General features: G+C 42.8%; 1 protein-coding gene across 11 annotated transcripts in view; it reads left to right on the forward strand.

The window, feature by feature from the left end:
* Positions 1-19,657, forward strand: part of MLIP (muscular LMNA interacting protein) — a 180,276-nt gene that overhangs the window by 48,804 nt on the left and 111,815 nt on the right. For 4 of the 11 annotated variants that reach the window (XM_075747361.1, XM_075747364.1, XM_075747362.1 and 1 more), the window contains exon 1: positions 2,008-2,192. The exons of 4 other annotated variants lie outside the window; for them this stretch is intronic. In XM_075747361.1, the coding sequence (XP_075603476.1) occupies positions 2,130-2,192 (63 nt within the window). In that variant the 5' untranslated portion in view covers positions 2,008-2,129. Of the gene's footprint in view, positions 1-2,007; positions 2,193-5,256; positions 5,345-19,657 lie in introns of those variants that run through there. 3 more of the 11 variants (XM_075747365.1, XM_075747371.1, XM_075747370.1) reach the window with 2 other exon arrangements.

A 19,657-nucleotide genomic window follows, 5' to 3' on the forward strand; every position in this document is an offset into this window, starting at 1 on the left:
CTGACAGCCTGCTCTTTTACCAACATGGGTATCCATTCCCCAGCACGAGGAGGGAGCTGCCGTTTGGGAGCCTGCCGAGAGCCGGGGTATCCCAGCCACCGGTGGGACGGGGCTAGGGAGTCACTGAGCTCACGCAGCTGGTCGTGCCACCTGAGATGGTCTGGTCCTGGTCCGTGATTTAAAACCTTGTGCAAATGGACAGGTTAATGGCAGCAGAGGTGCTTCAGGTTTTTCACCTGCGCCGCAGGAATGGTCGGTAATGTAAGCAGCAGCGTAATGTAAGCTGCTGTTTGGATCCCACTGAAGACCTCCTTTGAGGACGTCAAGTGGTACAAAGGCATTATGCAAGTCCCTTGGCACAGGGATAAGTTTCAGCCTCACAGAAAAGATTTTGGAGATATGAACTTCATACTGTTTGCCTCCCTGCTGAAGAGCAGGGAAGTACTACAGCTTTCCTCTGGGTATTATGTCGCTTACTCTTGTTCCTTTTCTTCCAGCATTTCCAAGAGATGCAGTGAGGTGTATTTTTACTCTTGTGACATCAAGCTCGTATTTATTCCCTCTACTAGTGCAGCCCTTGTAGGTTTGACTGTTTCTTTGTGCTTGCCTTGCTGCACTCTCTTGTCTGCTGGCTGCCTTACACTTCTGAAAATGAAGGTAAAAGAGACACTAAAGAAAAATAATTGTCACTGGAGTAACTTTTTCTTTGTTCTGAAGAGTGTTTTAGAACAGGAACACTGTAAGATTTGTGGGTTTTCTGGTCAACTTTTCATATGTAAACTGTATAGACTGTTGTGTGACCACTTCTTTGATTGCCTTTTCTTTCTATCCAAGGCTCTAAAGATCATGTGAGCATAGCGTGTAGCAAGAAACAAGCAGAGTGGAAAGGAGTGTGCCCAGTTGGGCTGTTATTTCCACAAAGATGACTGAAAAATGATAGATGAAAAAAGGTTTTTGTAGTTATCTGTCTGTCTGTCTATCTATCTATCTATTTTAGAAGAGTCTTCTTTTACCAATGTGTTGAGAGGAAGAGAGGGAAAGGAAGTGTGTTTTCTTTACCAGGAATTTAGTGAGGTGCTTAAACTGCCAGCTTTACAAAGGGTTACGTGTTTCTTAATGAACCACAGATTGACCAGAGAGCACCTTCTCATTTAACAGTAGCAAACAGAAACAGTAGTTTCTGTGTCATTCTGTGTTGTCATGCTTCCCCTTCCCTTGCTGGTACACGGAAAACCAACCTTGCACGTGAATTGCCCCTGAGACAAGTGGAACCCAGTTGATGTGGCAACCGGCGAGTGTGTTATAAACCGTGGCATCCACGGCAGAGCTGCCGAGAGGTTCCCCCCACACCACAGTTTCTAATATTGGCCTCTTGACTTTACCGTTGTGAACTACAGCTGGGTTATTCTTCTACAGTCAACTAACAGACTCCACAACCGTCAGCTATATGGGTATTAACTCCATTTTAGATGCTCACTGGTCACTTCTTGTGTTTAGGGGTGCTCATAGTGCCCACTGAAATTTCTGCAATTCCTTCTACATTTTGAAAATCCAAGATGTTATATCCTGATATTAGAAAAGGAGAGTACACTCTGCATGAACATGTATTAGAATACTCAGTCCCAAACGCTCAACAGGGAAAGATGAACAGCCAGGCTAAAGCACCATTTTAAAATATTGTTCTGTACGTTGTCTGTCTCTATGTAACAACATGTGGTGCCAGCTAATCATATTTGTCATTTTACTTGCTCAGTAATCTCCATGAACACAAGCTAGTGCTACAGAGACGTAGCTATTGTTTTCATGGACTTTTTAGGTATGAGCTTTCAGGGTAGAGGGGGTGAGGGGGGAGTGAATGGGGCCAGTAACCAAAATCCCTCTTGAGCAATTTGCTGTGATGCCAAACCAACGTTTATTGTTATCGGAGGCAGCTGCCTGCCCTCTCTCCACACTTCTATTTGTGGATTTTCGATGGCTATAAATGGAAACACACGCTGACCAGAAATCACCACCAGTGCTGCCTGACACTTCTCTCTCCCGGCTCCAAAAATACAGAGATATCTAACATGTAGTCAGGTTAAATCACTTCTGCTTGGGATATTAGGGTGTTGGGTTTTTTTCCCTGGGAAATGGAGTTAGGAAGACATGAAAGAAAAGTCTCAGGAAGAGGAGCCTTAGAGGAAAAGCAAATGGTAAGACTTGTTGAGAAATGTTGATATTCTTTTTTTTTTAATTTGATGATAAGAAGGAAAGGCAAATCAGCTGTTGTACTTTATAGGAGTATTTCCCAGCGTCCTTCAACCACTGACCTTGAAGATTAAAACTCCATTCATGTACGTTAAATTAATTACGATGATACATGTCTGTGGAAATTATGGAAATTTGTGAGTGCATTTTCTGTGCATGTGAAGTGCAAAAACTGAAATCCAGTTCAATGTCGATTTGTTATTGTAACACAGATTGATAGCTAATAGTCTTTAGTTTGCTTGAATTTTTTCTGAGGGACTATTTCATGTCTTTGCACATTATTTTCCATAACTTTGGATCAGTAAATGGCAGAGGAAATTGTTGGCTTGTGTCTGGAGATTACTGAAAAGAGGTGTGACTAAAATTATTAAGAGAAGTGAAAACAGTCAAAACACAGCTTATATCTAATTAGTGTAGACTTCAAACACAAATCATAATTTGCCTTGCATTACCAAGGTTATTTTCTTGATATCACAAAAAGGACAGTTTATTCTTGGCTTTGCAAAGCTGTGAAGAAAGGAGACCATCATTTTTGTTAAGAAACAAATTAGCACTGAATTTTTTAGCACCTGTCAAATAGTGGTGGTGGTGGCATTGGTTTGGTTTCATGGTGGGCCAACATTTACTCTTGTTTAATCATGAAGTTCTCCTCTACTAGCCTCAGTTAAGTGAGAACTGGAAAGATTGTGTGTTAGTTAATAGTTTGAAATAGAACCTCACCGAGGCAAGGTGCATTGCATAGGAAATATGGGAAGTGCTGAAACAAAATAATGACCTGGCCTTAAAGTACTTCTTTTTTAAGAAAAGAAGTATTTATTTAAAGAGTAATATCTGAAAGAGCATTGCTGAAACTTCAGCATGAAGCTATAATATGAATATTATCTAATATTTCACTTGTTAATTTTCTCATTAATAAATTAATACTTTAGACACTGTCCTCATTTTCTGTGTTTGTGGTCAATATATAAAATATGAGAAAAACTCTTCAAAATTAAAAGCAATTATAAAATTAGCAAAAGCTTCAGGAAAACATTCAGAGGGAACCTATGAAATTTTATTCTAGCTCATGTTTGAGGGAACTATATAGCAAAGTAATTAGACAGTATGATTATCTAATTGTGGACTGCAGCCTGATGCACAAAGAATTGAGCAGGCAACCTTAAGTGAGGCTTTTCCAAAATGCAGAGTGCTTCACTTGGAACCCTAATGATCTTCTGATGGCTTTCTCAGTGTGCATCATTTACTAATTTTAAAAATGGCAAACTGGAGCAAACAGGGACCCTGCTGACGGGGGCCATGTTAACGCCCATGCCTGGTCACCCGCTGTTCGGTTGTTTCAAAGCTGAATCCCGCTAACACATCAAGCTGAGAGAGTCCCTGTTAGTGGCAGCAGGTCACATCCCTGTGGGTGCTCGGCGAGGGGGATGGAGGAGGCCCTCACTCGGCGGGTTTCACGTTGCTCTGCTGACAGTGGAGGAATGCCCTGGCCCTCACCAGTCCTCCTGCCCCTGTCCCTGTCCCCTTCCAGCCAAGCCCTAACCTCCTCTCCATCCCCTCTCTCTTTTTGCCTGTTTAGTCTTAGTGCCTTCCCTTCTGATTGCTAGATGGATTTCACTACGCCCCCACTTTTTTCTCCTGGTTTTGTACCTCCTGGGTGTTTATTGATTTTGCCCTTTTCTCTTTGTTACATGCAGGTCACATCAATATTCAAACACCGCATGGGAGCAGTGTCAGTCTGTGGTACAGATACTATTTGTACATGTTATTGTTGCTGTTTCTTCACATATTTAACTTCAGTATAGCAAATACATAAGCTATTTAATATTATAGGTGCCATGAGGTGTCCATTGTCAATATTATGTCCTATAAACTGGATGATACTTTGTATAACTGGATTTTTTTTTTTTTAATATATTTCATAGGAGCATAGGATAAGTCAGGTGCAAAGGGAGTTCAGGTCTCTAGCCCAACCTCCTGCTTGAAGCGGCTTTGGGAGCAGATGAGGTTTCTCAGGGCTTTGTCCAGTCAGGCCTTGAAGACCTCCAAGGGTGGAGACCACACAAACTCTCTGGGTAACCTGCTCCACTGCTGGGCTGTCCTCCTGGGGAAAAGGCTTTTTCCTTTTATCGAGTCAAAATCTCCCTTGTTTCAATTTATCTCCACTTCTCTTTCCTCCTGCTGTGCATTGCTGCAAAACACCCTGGCCCTACCTCCTTGATAGCCTCCCACAAGGACTGGAGGCTGCTGTTAGGTTCCCCCCAGAGCCATCTCTTGTCCAGGGTGAACAAGCCAACCTCCCTCAGCCTCTTCTCACAAGGCAAGTGCTCCAGCCCTGACCATCTTGGCGGTCTCCACTGGACTTGCTTCAATCCTTCAAAGTCTTCTATTGCAGAACCCAGAACTGGACGCCATATTCTGGATGTAATCTCATGAATGCTAAGTAGAGGAGGATAATTCCTTCCCTTGCTCTACTGGCCATGCTCCTGCTAGCACAGCCCAGGATGCTGTTGGCCATCCTTGCTGCCAGGCGCAGCTGCTGGCTCAGGCTCAACCAGGACCCCCATGGCCTCCTCAGCAGAGGAGGATGGCTGACAAGGCCCTCCCTTCCCAGGTCCATAATGCTCCTGTTGGCCCATTCCTCCAGCCCCCATTCCTCAGGCCCCTCTAAATGGCAGCCCTGCCCTCAGGCAAAACTCTTCCCCCTCAGTTTGGTGTTATCTGCAAACCTGGTGAGTGCCCTGCATCATCTCCTCTGGGTCACTGATGGAGATGTTAAACAAGACAGGTCTCAGGACAGACCCCAGCAGCACTCCACTTGTTACTATCCTCCAAGAAGCGTACAAAGCGTTAACCATGAACCTGATTGTCCTATAGGCTTCCAACTGTCTACTTGTCCACCACTCAGGCTGTCACATCCTACCATGGATCTGAGAATATTGTGGGAGACAATGCTGGAGACGAGTCAGGGTAAATGACATCTGCTGTTCTCGCCTTGTTCACAAATACAGACACTTTATCATAGAAGGCAATCAGGGTGGTCGGTATGATTTCTCCTTGGTAAATCCATGTGCTGTTCCCAGCCACCTTCTTCCCACAGGTGGGTATAAGTTGAGTCATCTCAAGTCATCCCTGCTTTGATCCTCGTCCACTGCTGGATGCTCTCCTTGTCCCTGACTTCTGCTGCTAAGCACAGATGCCTGGGAGACCTTGTTGTTGAAGGCTGAGGCAAAGACATCACTGAGTCACCCCAGCCTTATGCATACCTGTTTCCACCTCCTCTGCTGCCTTTTTGCACTGGAGCCCAGTAACAAACTCCCTGTTTAGCCACACTGATGTCCTGATAAATCTGCTTGTCTTCCTGAATATCAGCATCAACAGTCTTGCATGTGGAAGAGGCTGTTTTCATAGACATGGCAGCATTCCTGAGCTCCTTGTGTTTCCAAGCTGCCTCCCATGAGATCCCACTTACCAGCTCCTGGGTAAGCCAAAGTCAGGTCTCCTAAAAACCAGGGTCTGTGCTCCAGTACTTGCCTTCCTCACTCCCCACAGGAACTTCAGCTTCATTATTTCATGGCCACTACAGACAAGGCTGCCATTGAGCATCACATCCCCAGCCGCTTTTTCCTCATTTCTGAATAATACATCCAGCTGTGCACAACACTGGTTGGCCCATCTGGTGCCTGTATCAAGAGGATATTCTTGGGAAATCCTGGTTTTGTGTACCTTGTTACAAATATTTCTCCTTATTTTCAAGTCTCTAGTCTGTATTATCCTGAAAATATTCTGATTGCAGAGTGTTGATTAAATAGAGACCAGTTCATGCTCAAAAGTATAACCTCCATAGAGGACAACAACAGACAGTTTTATTTATTAAGTGGTATTGTACCTTTACATTCACTGCTTACTGTGGATGAGATAAATAATATAAAATTCTCTACCACTTCAGGCTATTTGTGAAATTTATTGTTGAAGAATTCTTGTCCTTATTTCCTGGAGGAAGACTCCCCAGTGGCCAGAATCCTGAAGAGAGGCTTTGTGTGGATCTGGCTGTGGAAATGGAAGATAACGGAGGGCCCATTTTGTGATGGGAAAATAGAATGACTCACTATAAAATAGATTGAACTAAGCAGATGGACTCCATTTTCCTTTTCATCATTTTGATTTTAGCATAGCTCAGAAGGACGGAGTAATTCTAGAGTTTCCCTATTGAAACGATGGCTCAGCTCAAAATAGTCTGTTTACATTCAGAACTCATCCGCTGTTAATGCATATTTCTTCTGTTATTTGAAATTATTTTAATTCTATTTCACACTTGTCTTTTTCCTATTTGATCTATTCTCTCCCCATGAAAATACAGCACATGAAATATTGCGTTTAAAATAATGTTTACATTGGTATGTTTAACAGGGAACATTCAATCTCTGTGCTTTAGTTTGTGTTATAAGGGTTTTTTTTTTAACTGTCTTGTTACATTAAATACTGATAAAAGAAAAGTTATATCGAGAAAATAAACCAAATTAATATGTGGATCAGAAATAATGCCACACATTGCTTGAAGTGGCATTAAGGTTAGTTTTTGGATGAGAGGGTGTACTCTGTAAGAAAGGGCTGCCGGACATTGTTCAGAGAATTAATGTTTGCTTTTCACAAACAATACGTGGATACAGCTCCTACAGAGCGAGGCAGTTTAGATCAATCCCACCGAAGTGAAACAACGATTAACCTTTGTCCGCTGGCAGCAACAGAAAGAGTCCTGTCAAGATCTCTGGGAAGTGCTGTGGTAAAGACTCCTGGGAGAAGACAGCCCGTTTCCTGAAGTTTGCTACCTAAGGGAGCCCAAACAGGGTGGACGGTGGTGACTGATATGGTGATGACTGGCCCTGCTTGCAGGTTTAGTTGTTGATTTAACTAGGTGTAAACCAGGTGAGAAATGAGTATGGGATGGGAAGGGTTGTCTGAAGAGCAGAAGAAAAGAGGAGGAGAGCTGGGTGGAGGCTGCTGGGAGTGGGCATGGCGGGAGGCACCACGTGCAATCACCCACCCGTGGGGACCTCTTCTACCAGGCCACTCTTGCTCTTGTGCTGGTGAGGGCTGGTGTCAGAGAGGCAGAGACGGCAGCACAGCCTCCTGGCTCAGGCTGTCCCTTCTTTGCCAGGGGCAGGACCCTGCAGCCAGTGCTCTGTCACGCTACCTCCTGGTATGCACCGGCCACTCCGAGCAGGCACTGCCGCTGCCCGATAACGGCTGTGGTACTCAGAGCAGGCAGTTCAGTGAGCAGGGCTGGCCACAGAACTGGTCAAAGAGGTGTGGTAAAAGCTCTTAGTGCAAAGCAGCAGGGAAGGAAGAGGAGCTGAGGGAAGAACATGTGTTTCTTTGTGCAGATACAGGGAGTTAAATGGACAGCAGGATCATCTTTGGCAACAGCAGAAATCTCTACGGCTGAATAACGATGGAATAGCTGCTCTGGCCCAGAGCATCCGAGGGAACTGTGCTTACACCTGTGTGACACACCAGCCTGTGAGCCTCTCCTCCTGGTGCCCCTCCAGATTCACTGGGGTGGGTGGGAAAAGTCAAGAGGGGAAGGATGTGCTTGCTGCTCAAGGGAGGCAACTTGCTTTAGAGTCCGTGAGAGGGGCAGGTCCGTAGATTCCTTGTGCATCGGGCATCTCAAATCCATGCACAACTTAGGGTCTGCATGCTTGTATGTGTCTAGCCACGACAGTGGTGTAAGATCACAGAACAGCACTGCTGAGGTCAGCCAGGCAACTTCTTTTTGTTTGGAGAGAGAAGGTGATTCAGAGGAAGTGAAATACAGTGATACAGCCCAGAGTGCTTCAGCAGGTTACGCTCTGTGAGAAAGCCAGTGCACGTATACAGAGGACTGCCAGGTACAAACCCGTCGTCCTCTTTGCCTATCCTCTCCCCTAACAGAGGACAGGCTGGTGGCTGCTAGGCTGCTGATTTAGGTGGTTCAGACGAGAGGGTAGAGGTGAGAGGTAAAATGAGATTTTTTTTTGTTTAATCCTCTTTCTTAACTGGTTTACTTTACACCTTGATGTTTCTACTTCTGTCTCTTGTAAGAACACACCTACCCAGAACAGAAACTCATAAAAATACGTTGCCTGCCTGAATCGATTCCTCAGTTTGATAATTCAGTACTGAAGTATGAGCATTGTGCTCATCTCCAGCATAGCATATGAAACTAAATAAGCACACATATAGTCAGAGAAGGTTTTATGTGTGTATACATTTACATACCCGTTTATCTAAGAGGAAGGCTTCATTTCTTGCTCTGGAGGTTGTTTGTGACCTCCTCTGGGAGCTTCTGTCATGTCGCTGAGTTCAGCTCACACTTAAGACATTTTGTGCTACCTTGTCCCAAATTACAGCATCCTCAGCTAAAAGGGTTGGTCATGGGAAATACTTTCAAATATCCCTGAGCTTTGAAGATCAGGAATGAGGCTTTGTAGTGGCTACAGCAAGAAACTGATAAGATCATAGCATGGGGGCAATCACATATCACTGTGCAGGTAAAAGGAGGTGGCCAAGGTGGCACCCCAGTTAGAGGATCAGTATTTCCTCTTGCGTACCTAGAGACGAGGCATTCCTGCCTAGATGTGAGGAGGCATGGATTACTCCAACAAGGGATCACTGAGGAGGAAGGAATAAACTTGTAGGCTGACAGTAGCAGCATATTTTTAGCACTGTTGATGTGACATTAAACAGGACCAAAGCAAGTGGGAAGCACTGAATCCTGGTCTGCCCTCCTTTCTAATCCTGTCACTTAGCTCCGGCCTTACTTGAGTTTATGCTACCTTTTCTTTAACCTAATGGCAGTCATACAGAGGTGCTGCTAGAACACTTGAGGTAGGCTTTGGTTGCATCAGTGGAAAAAAAGCTGTGTTGGAGACATCAGCGCATTTTTGGCCGAGGTTATGCAAAACATATTACCATGTAATCTCACCCAAGGATTCAGAAGGGGAAGGCAGCAGAATCCTGCAAGGACGTGAATGTGTTGATAAAAGAGCCTTTTTAGGAACAAGTAACAGTTGCGTATTTGACTTTTTGGCATGAGGAAAGATAAGAGCCCCAGCTGGATCAACTGCTGCAACAAGTCATACAGGGCAATTCAAATTATTGCATTCTGGAGGAGGCAGCAAAGAAAGGAGTATTAGTGTGGAGACCAGCCCATGCTGATGAATTAAAACAGTTTTGGGAAATATTTCTAGGCACTGGAGCTCTCTTAATTCAGTTAAATCGAAAGATTGGTCTGCAGTATGGTATTGGTTTGGTATTTGCCTGTATTGAGTTTGCACGGCAAGGTATTGGTAGTGGTGGAGCTACAGGGGTGGATTCCGTGAGAAGCTGCTAGAAGCTTCCCCTGTGTCTGACAGAGCCAATGCCAGCCGGCTCCACCTCTGGTAGCACCTCTGTGGTAACACAGTTAAGAAGGGTCAAAAAAAACCACCAGGAGCAATTGTAGTCAGAGAAGATGTGAGAAGAACAGCCCTGCAGACACCAAGGTCAGTGCAGAAGGAGGGGGAGGAGGTGCTCCAGGCACCAAAGAGATTCCCTTGCAGTCCCTGAGAAGACCATGGTGAGGCAGGCTGTCCCCCTGCAGCCCGTGGAGGTTCATGGTGGAGCAGATATCCACCTGCAACCCATGGAGGACCCCACGCCGGAGCAGGCGGATGGCCAAAGGAGGCTGTGACCCTGTGGGAAGCCCACAGTGGAGCAGGTTTGCTGGCATAACTTGTGACCCCGTGGGGGACCTGTGCCAGAGCAGTTTGTGAAGAACTGCAGCCTGTGGGAAGGACTCATGTTGGAGAATTTGGTGGAGGACTGTCTCCTGTGGGAGGGACCCACGCTGGAGCAGGGGAAGAGTGTGAGGAGTCCTCCCCCAAGGAGGAAGGAGCAGCAGAGACACCGTGTGATGAACTGACCACAACCCCCATTCCCCGTCCCCTTTGCTGCTGGGGAGAAGGAGGTAGAGGAATCGGGAGTGAAGTTGAGCCCCGGAAGAAGGGAGGGGTGGGGGGATGTGTTTTAAGAGTTGTCTTTATTTTTCATTACCATACTCTGATTTGATTGGTAATAAATTGAATTCATTTTCCCCACGTCAGGTCTGTTTTGCCCGTGACAGTAATTGGTGAGTGATCTCTCCCTGCCCTTATCTTGACCCATGAGTCTTTCTTGGTATTTTCTCTCTCCTGTCCAGCTGAGGAGGGGAGTGACAGAGCAGCTTTGGTGGGCACCTGGCCTCCAGCCAGGGTCAGCCCACCACATTGCCTTCATGGTACCCACAGGAAGCTTGAGGGTTAGAATGGGCCAGAGATTAGGTCCAGAAATAAGTCTGGATATAGAAACCATTACTGAGAAAAATCAAAACATATGTTTTCAAAACATATCCCTCAGGAATGTGGGGTGGTACTTGGGAAGATGTTCACTGTCCGTTGCTGCTGCTAACACTGAAATTCAGGACAGACACTAGGAAAAGCTCCTTCATTAGAAATGCAGGGCAGCACTGGAACAACCGGGGAATTTGTGGACTATCTACTCTGGCAAGTTTTCAGGACTCAAATACACAAAGCCATGGCTGACTTGACCTTGCTATGGCGGTAGTCTTACTTTGAGCTGGAAGCTGGAGTGGATGACCTCTCGAGGTCCCTTCCAAGAAACATTTCTTTCATTCTTTCATTTTGAAGCTGCATGACTGCACTTGTTAGGAAACACGCTGACAGCTTTTTCCATCTGCAAGAGACTTTTGACACATTTAACGTGGATACAGAATGAGACTGTGCTTATCGTTAAGACCTCCTCATTCTTGCATTATAAACCTACTGCTTTCAATTCACTGTCCTTTGAATTCTGAAGCACTCAATAACACAGCAGTTTGTTACTTTGATATGAATTCTTGGAAATAGAGCTACTTGACAATGAACGGAATAAAAGGAAAGAAGTGATTAGTGAAAGGGAGAAAGAAGGTGGACTTTAACTGAGCTAGACTTTCAGGTCATCAGGTAGACAAGCAATAACATGTTTCCATGCTTGCTTTGTATCAAGTATGAAATGTGCGACATTTCAGTTTGTTTTGCCTGTACTGCCCTCCCTGGATACACCATTAGATTATCTTTAAAGGCTGGTAATTAGTGGTTGCTTCTCACAATAGTGTTCCTAAATGCATTTTAGACATTGAGTCTAAACATCTTAAGCACTATCTTACCCAGAAAAAACTAAGTCTTCCGGAGGAAAATGATTGAAATATCAGGGCATCTGTTTTTCTGCTTGTCTTTGAAATAATGTTGCTTTTGTGGCAGCAATGACACAATAACTTCATTGATATTTCTCCAAAAAGTGAATTAATTTCATCAGGGCATTTTATGAAAAGTCTCTCCCAAGGAAGGCAGTGGTTATTTTTTCTCTCTCTTTTTATACAAAATATGGTTATACCATGTACTGATGCCCATTAAAGGAACTCTAAATAATGCATCAAGTCTCTGTCAAGTGAAGTCTTTTTTTTCATCTCTCTTTGAGGAGAAGATTCCATTGGATGAGGAGAAGTGGGAGCAGGGTGGCTTATATTTCACTTTTAAAATACATAGTCTTCTGCACTGGTGTTAGCAAATGCGGGTTGAAGAAATGCAACCTGTGTGTGGAATGAATTTGTGCTACAGGCAAATGATGATGTGCTGGTGAGTACCTACCACTTCCTAACAGGATGGAAAATGGAGCATTACCTGGTGGTCCTTAGTTTCTGGGACCACCCAAAACCTTTGATTCCCATTGTTTCTCCTTTAGAGTTGAGCCTACTTGCCTAAGTAAGTTCTGTTCTATCAAGGGAGCAGAGCTGCAACTCTTTCCTGAGTGGTCTTCTGGATGTCTGATCTAGGGGACATCATGATGAAACCTTTTCCTTGGGCTAAAACTCAAAGGAAGTCAGAGGGGTGCTGTCATGCTTTTTGTGGTCGACCTTCAGCTGAATCAAAGCCCATTCTGAGGTGACATTTTTGTCATTATAAAGCCCTTATGCCATTATCAGTGCATCTAAGCTGGGTGAACAGGTATGGAACAACCATCATCATTCTCCTTGTATGATTTTATCAACATCTGTCATTGTTAGGATGGTCTTCCAGAGAACACACATAGCTGGACTGCTCTTAGGGCTGTGATCCTGTAACACGTGTCTGTTATTGTATTACATTTCCTAGAATCACTTAATAGTACAACAGTCTCAGCTTTCATTTTAAAACATATCAATGGTCTCACCACTGTGGTTGCAAAGAGAAGGTTCAGAGAGGTTGAGACCTGAAAGCAATACTACAGTGAAACCGCCTGAAACTATGACATGGTTGGCACAGTGGCTCCAAAAGGTGTGATATGTCAGTGCAGTTAGGAGTCAGGCTGTGGAGAAGATGATAATTTCATTTTAGAACAATTTTCAACATTTCAGAAACTTCTTTTTAGTTTTCTTGAAAATGGAATTGCGTATGCAAATCTCTTTCCCTTAAAATCTGGAGTGTGTTGAATGAAGTATGATGCTGCAGGCAGGGGATAGCCAAGGCACTGGTTTGGGATGTGCCCAAAGATCTGAAGGGCTTTTCTCTTCATATCATCACGGACTCAGGCAGAATAGGGAACTGGACCTCGATAATATCTCTGAAAGACTGATTTCTTCTCATGAAGCTCATGTAGAAATCCTCAAGAGCATAGTAGATTCAGATGAACATTAATTTTTCCATGGATATTTGGAAGACACCCATTTTCAGTTTGGCTTACATTGGCATAAAGGCCTTTGTCAATGATAGTTGACCAGAAGACTCTCTATGGCAGAAAAACAGAAGTGTGCTAGCTTGTCAACCCGCTGCATTGCATACTAAGTGCTCTAGTAAGCAGCCTTCTGCAGCCTTCCTGCCTTTCTAAGGGTCAAATGCTGTGCCAGTCTGAGTGGAGAGTGACCAGGGAGCATATTTCGGTGTGTCAAGGCAGGGCAGTTACTGTGATACAGCCCTGTGAATGCCATCACAGCATACACAATACTGCACAACCAAATGTGCAGGTCAGCATCTGTTCGGAAGCAGAAGGCTTTCCACAATGGTTCTGTGTTTTCACAAGAACTTTTTGTTCACAGCTAATTTGTTAATGTTTATTGTGAAATAGCTGAACTATCAGATGTCTTGTCCAGTAGCAAAAACTGCTTCTTATGTTTTGGCAGCGGTCATCCTGTCATCAGATCTATTTGACAATGTTGTTTTAAGACAAGATTGATCTTGATTGAATGTGATGGTCATACAGAAAACCTTTCTGCATTAAATACTTCATTGTTGAGAGTTAACTGGTAGCTTTTTCTAAAAGACTGATGGTGACATCTAGTACATACTGCAAAATACTTTCTGATGGCATTTTTATTATATCCATCCCTACCTGGTAAGCTTAAAAGGATTAATTAAATATAGATTGAACTAATGAACATCTATTCTTGAGGAAAAAGGACAAAAGCAGATTTGCTGAATTTAGATGAAAAATTTATTTTTCTCAACAGCTTTTAGTTTGTTCAGGATTCTGAAAAGTGGAAAGCAGCAGGCTGAAGCTTTTCATATCTTGAATTGTACAAAAATGAATGTATTCATACTCCAGAACTGACATATTTACAGAAATCCAAAAAACAATTTCACATTTGTCTCTATGAGGCAGAAATTGAATCATTACCATTCTGTCTTTGCTGTTTCATGTTTCTTATCTTGATCATGAAGAAAATTTGGAAATCAAACATGGGAAAATCATAAGAATTTTTAAATACTATGTTGTTAAATGATGTGAAATACATCATGTGGATTCACATGAACCACTTAAAATTGAAGATTCTGGAAAGAGCCATCAATTTTTTTCTCCCTGTTGAATAGATTTAAAATTGTTTTCATAGTCATTCCATATATCTCATAAAAAGTTAATGACAGCACATTTATCATCGTTTTGCTGCTTCTTACAAATATAGCTGCTGGTGATGATTTCATATAACAAACATGCTAGCAAAAATCATTAGATTTTTCAGCCTCAAGCAAGAACTAAGTCATTTAATATCCTTCTTTAGTAAATGCACCTTGAAATACATCCAGATCAAAAGCCAGACATCAGCTGAACTAAGTGATAATCTAGCAAAGAGATGGTAATTCTTAGCAAAGCTCCTGAGCCAAAACGCTGCACTCTCTTTCAGTCTGAGACAGCAATAGCAAAATGCAAAGTATTTGTGTTTGAAATCCCAGGAGACAAAAGGGCATGATTTGTCTCTATTTTTCTGCAACATTATCACGTTTTCACTCATGTTATGAAGCTGATCTCAGTTGAAAATAGAGCAGATTTCATTATAGTTATGTTATTTGCAATCTATTAGGTGAACTGGCACTGATATTTACACATAAAAAACAATTCCAAGAAACTGTCAGTGGTTTATTTGTCAGGAGAGGAGTAGTATCCTAGTTTATAGTGTCTTTTTCTGTGACAGAAGGTCTATGTGCCGAAGGATTACAATGATAAATTATTCCTGTAATGAAGTGAACCTTCAGTTCCTCCCCAGTTGCTAAGGAGCAAAAGTCGGGGCTGAGGGGCTCCAAGGTTGCAAACCTTGCCAATGACTTGTGGTGACGCAATGCTGCATCATGTGATGGATTGCCTGAGGTTTTCAGGAGCTCCAGTATTTATTGCTTCTAAGACTCTACATCTGAATAATGTACTTTAAAGTTTGGAAATTAGGATTATCAGAGGAAATTTAATTTTCCCTTTGTTTTATGAATAAGTGCTATGACATAAACATCAATAACAGGATTATGGGCTATTTCTTTCTTCTTAAATAGTGTTTGTGCTTAGGAATCACCACTACCAGCTACATCAGGATATGATGTGATCAGAACAAAAGAACAGTTACCCTCAGTGATCTTATAAGTAAAATGCAGTAAAATAAACCCTAATATTTCATCCTGCTGTTTCCAGTTGAATATTTTTGCATTATTCAGAACACGTGCTTCCTGACATATGCAGAAAATGTAAGGCAAATGGTTGAGATGCCCAAAGAAAAGGAAACTTGGCATTTCCAACCTCCCACACAATGGCAGTCAAAGGAATGAGTTCAGAAATCGGTTCTGCACACTGCAAAGTGCTCTCAGGAATTACCCACTGGCAGGAAGGGGCGAGGGTTATACTCTCAAAATTACTAGAGACAGGTTAAAGCTGTTTCTTACAAATGACAAATTCAAAATTTGTGGGTATTAGTCATTTTTTAAAAGTAGAAATGATCAGGCCACTTGACTTCTTAGGAACACTGTATCACTGTCTCTGTGAAGTGCTCAAGTACTGCAGATGTGAGTGTCATGAAAATGTCTGGAAAGAAATTTCATGATGCTCTCTGCAGTGTAGGGCTCAGGAGGGGTGTGAGACCAGGCATTGCAGTGTTAGGATGTGCTTTGACACATGTTGATGTTGATTTTCAGAACATACTATGCTGTAACAATTAATATTATTTTAGAATTCAAAACTTAATCTCACTTAAAATTTTGACCTTAGTATTCTGAAAGCATCTCTTTTCTGTTTTATGCATAACTTTCTTGATAGGAAATGCTCTTCAGAACAGGATTACTTATATAGTCTTATTTTTGCTGTATATTGTAGATATAATGTAAAACATTATTTGTGTATGAAATGGTATATAATAATGTTACAATTCATGTTCCTGAGTTCTGTTTCTATTACTATTTCTCATACAAAATCTTAAAGATGTCAGTGTTACCTCATCAGTGATGCAGGAGAAAGTTTAAATATTTCAGTTGTCGGCTTTCAGATTTCTTAAACAAGAACAATTTGTTCCAGTAGTGGAATTATTTTTAAAATAATAGCTTTTGCATAAATATAAATAGTTACCAATATGTATTGGGTTTGCCTGGCCAGGTTTTGATATCAGGGGGGCTACAGGGGTGGCTTCTGTGAGAAGCTGCTAGATTCCCCCATGTCCGATGGAGCCAATGCCAGCCGGCTTCAAGATGGACCTGCTGCTGGCCAAGGCCGAGCCCATCAGCGACGGTGGTAGCGCCTCTGTGATAACAGAGTTAAGAAGGGGAAAAAACCACCAGAAACAATCGAAGTCAGAGAGAGGAGTGAGATGTGAGAGCAACAACTCTGCAGACACCAAGGTCAGTGAAGAAGGAGGAGGAGGAGGTGCTCCAGGCACTGGAGCAGAGATGAAGCCTATGGAGAAGACCATGGTGAGGCAGGCTGTCCCCCTGCAGCTGATGGAGGATGATGGGGAGCAGATATCCACCTGCACCCATGGAGGACCCCATGCCAGAGCAGGTGGATGCCCAAAGGAGTCTGTGACCCCATGGGAAGCATGGGGAGCTGGAACAGGCTCCTGGCAGGACCTGTGGCCCCATGGAGAGAGGAGCCCATGCTGGAGCAGGTTTGCTGGCAGGACTTGTGACCCCGTGGGGGACTCACACTGTAGCAGTCTGCTCCTGAAGGTCTGCACCCCGTGGAAGGGACCCACACTGGAGCAGTTCAGGAAGAACTGCAGCCCATGGGAAGGACTCACATTGGAGAAGTTGGTGGAGGACTGTCTCCTGTGGGAGGGACCCCAGGCTGGAGCAGGGGAAGAGTGTGAGGAGTCCTCCCCCTGAGGAGGAAGGAGCAGCAGAGACACCGTGTGATGAACTGACCACAACCCCCATTCCCCGTCCCCTTTGCTGCTGGGGAGAAGGAGGTAGAGGAATCGGGAGTGAAGTTGAGCCCCGGAAGAAGGGAGGGGTGGGGGGAGGTGTTTTAAGAGTTGTCTTTATTTTTCATTACCATACTCTGATTTGATTGGTAATAAATTGAATTCATTTTCCCCACGTCAGGTCTGTTTTGCCCGTGACAGTAATTGGTGAGTGATCTCTCCCTGCCCTTATCTTGACCCATGAGTCTTTCTTTGTATTTTTTCCTCTCTGTCCAGCTGAGGAGGGGAGTGACAGAGCAGCTTTGGTGGGCACCTGGCCTCCAGCCAGGGTCAACCCACTGGACAATATTTATCTCAATGAGCTATCTCAGGATAGCAGTAATTCAGTTCAATAGTTGTCTGTCTTCCTTTGTAAGTGCAGACATATATCACAGTCTTATATTGTAGCTACCTTATTTTTAATGTCTGTGAGAGCATACAGTTTCTAAACATATCCAGCAGCTTACATGTGTAGTCCAAGAGTTTATCGAATATTCGTTGCACGTAAATGATTTAGATGGTTAGTCAATGACCCCCAAAATATTTAACTGCCTTCGAAAGCAGATTACCCATTTCAGTCAATGTCTGAGTGATTCCAGTAAATGTGTTATTACTTACATATATATATACACATCCTCTCGCATAGGGACTATATTAAGTAAAGCGATGATCTGTGTGGCATGTCTGAAATACTGCCCTGCAGCAGAACAGATGCCAAACCATGAAGAACAGTATTTTTGTATTTGGCTATGCAGATATGGGACAGTATTTGTGGAAGAAAGTGTGAATAGAGCTGATAAGATGTTTTGTAAACTAGCATTCACTTTTGAAGCAGAACCCAAGGTATTTGGTATTTTCAAAAGGTATTTTGAAGCATTATTAGGTGTTTCTCAGTTCAGTGTGTTAGCTTTTGCTCTCAAAAGAACAGACCATGAGTTGTTTGGAGTGTGGCTGTGCCTTCTTCTGAAAGAATCTGGTCATTCTGGGATGTGTCTGAGCCACATTTTCTTTTTTTTTTCTGCAGTGGTGGAAATTGAGAGAGAGCTTTTAGTGCTCCAGCTTATTGAATGTAGAGTAAAATGGGTCACATAATATTCAGGATTCAAAATGGTTGTTCTGAAAACCAATGGAGACTTTACATCATTGCATAAATATTAATAATCTTTGCATCATCATTAGCATTACTAATATTGTAATTTTATATGACGTATGTTGCAAGTTCACCCATGAATCATCTACACGAGGGCCTCTTAGCTCAAGGTTAGGAGCAAATACGTAACCAGTGACTACTCTTGTCTCCAGAACACATTGCAAATGCTATTGTACATGGAATTCTTCATGTGAATTCTTTGTAAATGTCTTTCAAGTCAAGTTAGATGTTTATTTTAAGCTGCTATTGAATATATTGAAAAAGCACTCTTTCAGGTGATCTTGAAAAAATCTTCAGAAGACTGAGAGCAGCTCATTTTCCCCTTCTAATTCATGACTAAACATCCCAACATTTGTAATATTTCTGAATTTAATAAATAGTTCTCTAATTAAATGTGTGTAATTTTAAATCTGTAGATTTTATAAACAGAAAGTTATTGCCATAAATTAAAATTTATGTGTATTTTTATGCTGGAAAATGAGGTACATTTTAAAGCAGTTTTAATGAAGTTTTAAAAGTGTAATTATATCATAAGTTTAAGATGTTTTCTTTGCTTTTGCTTTCATTTCAAAGGAATGAACATATCTGACTTAGAGAAAAATCATCAGAAAGTACATTTATGTCTGTCAGCCTTTTGGTGAAATCAGTTATTTAGAAAATGACTAAAATGACTGGCTAGGTATTATGTAGCATGGGGAGTACTTAGCGTATTCGGAACTATTAACCCACAAAGAAACTGAAAGCTACTTTTTAACATTCAAAAATAGACACAGAGCAACCATTTATTTCTCAATGAAGGTTATTTGCAACAGCCAGTTACTTTGCAAATTTGTTTCATTATATTCTCACCAGTTAAGTTTACATTTTTGGTCCATCAGCGTGACATTTCATCCCGCTCTGCCCTCCTCCCGCTGAACAGCAATGCTGCACTGTCGGGAACACCTCCGGAGTGTGGGTGTGCTCCACGGTGCCTGGTTTCGTAATGTGCTATCCCTGCTTTTCCCGAGAATTGCGTGCCACCTATCAGGAGACATGGATCTCTGACACCTGATGAATAAATCACAGGTTGGCTTTGAGCATGAGATGAGTGCCTCAATGTTGAGCTGAGCCAAGGCGGTAGCACCTCTGGATAAGCAATAGTGGTTGCATAGGTACCTAAGGACATTTTAGTCCCCAAATTTAGGTACCCACAGGTTTGCAGATGCTGAAAAGGGCTGGACAATGAAAGGAGGAATATGAGTAGGAGTTGAGGAAAATGAATAGGAGTTGAAAAGTTGAACCTAGGAGCACTTTTGAGGCATAAGCGTTGTTTTGAATTGTTAAATAGGTTTTGGTGGGAGCTTCAGCACTTAGTTGTTTCCTGAACCAATGAGACTTGGCTAAATCGTTTTACTCCTTCCCTGCATAGGCCAGTGAAATTGGTGTTGTAGGGAAAAGTACTGGTGAAGTCAAAAGTGGGGTGGGTCTGGGGGGGTCTTTACACTCAGCAATGCTGCAGCAAAATGTGCTGCAGGCACACGGAA

This window comes from Balearica regulorum, chromosome 3, assembly GCF_011004875.1.
Source record: "Balearica regulorum gibbericeps isolate bBalReg1 chromosome 3, bBalReg1.pri, whole genome shotgun sequence".
Lineage (NCBI taxonomy): Eukaryota > Metazoa > Chordata > Aves > Gruiformes > Gruidae > Balearica > Balearica regulorum.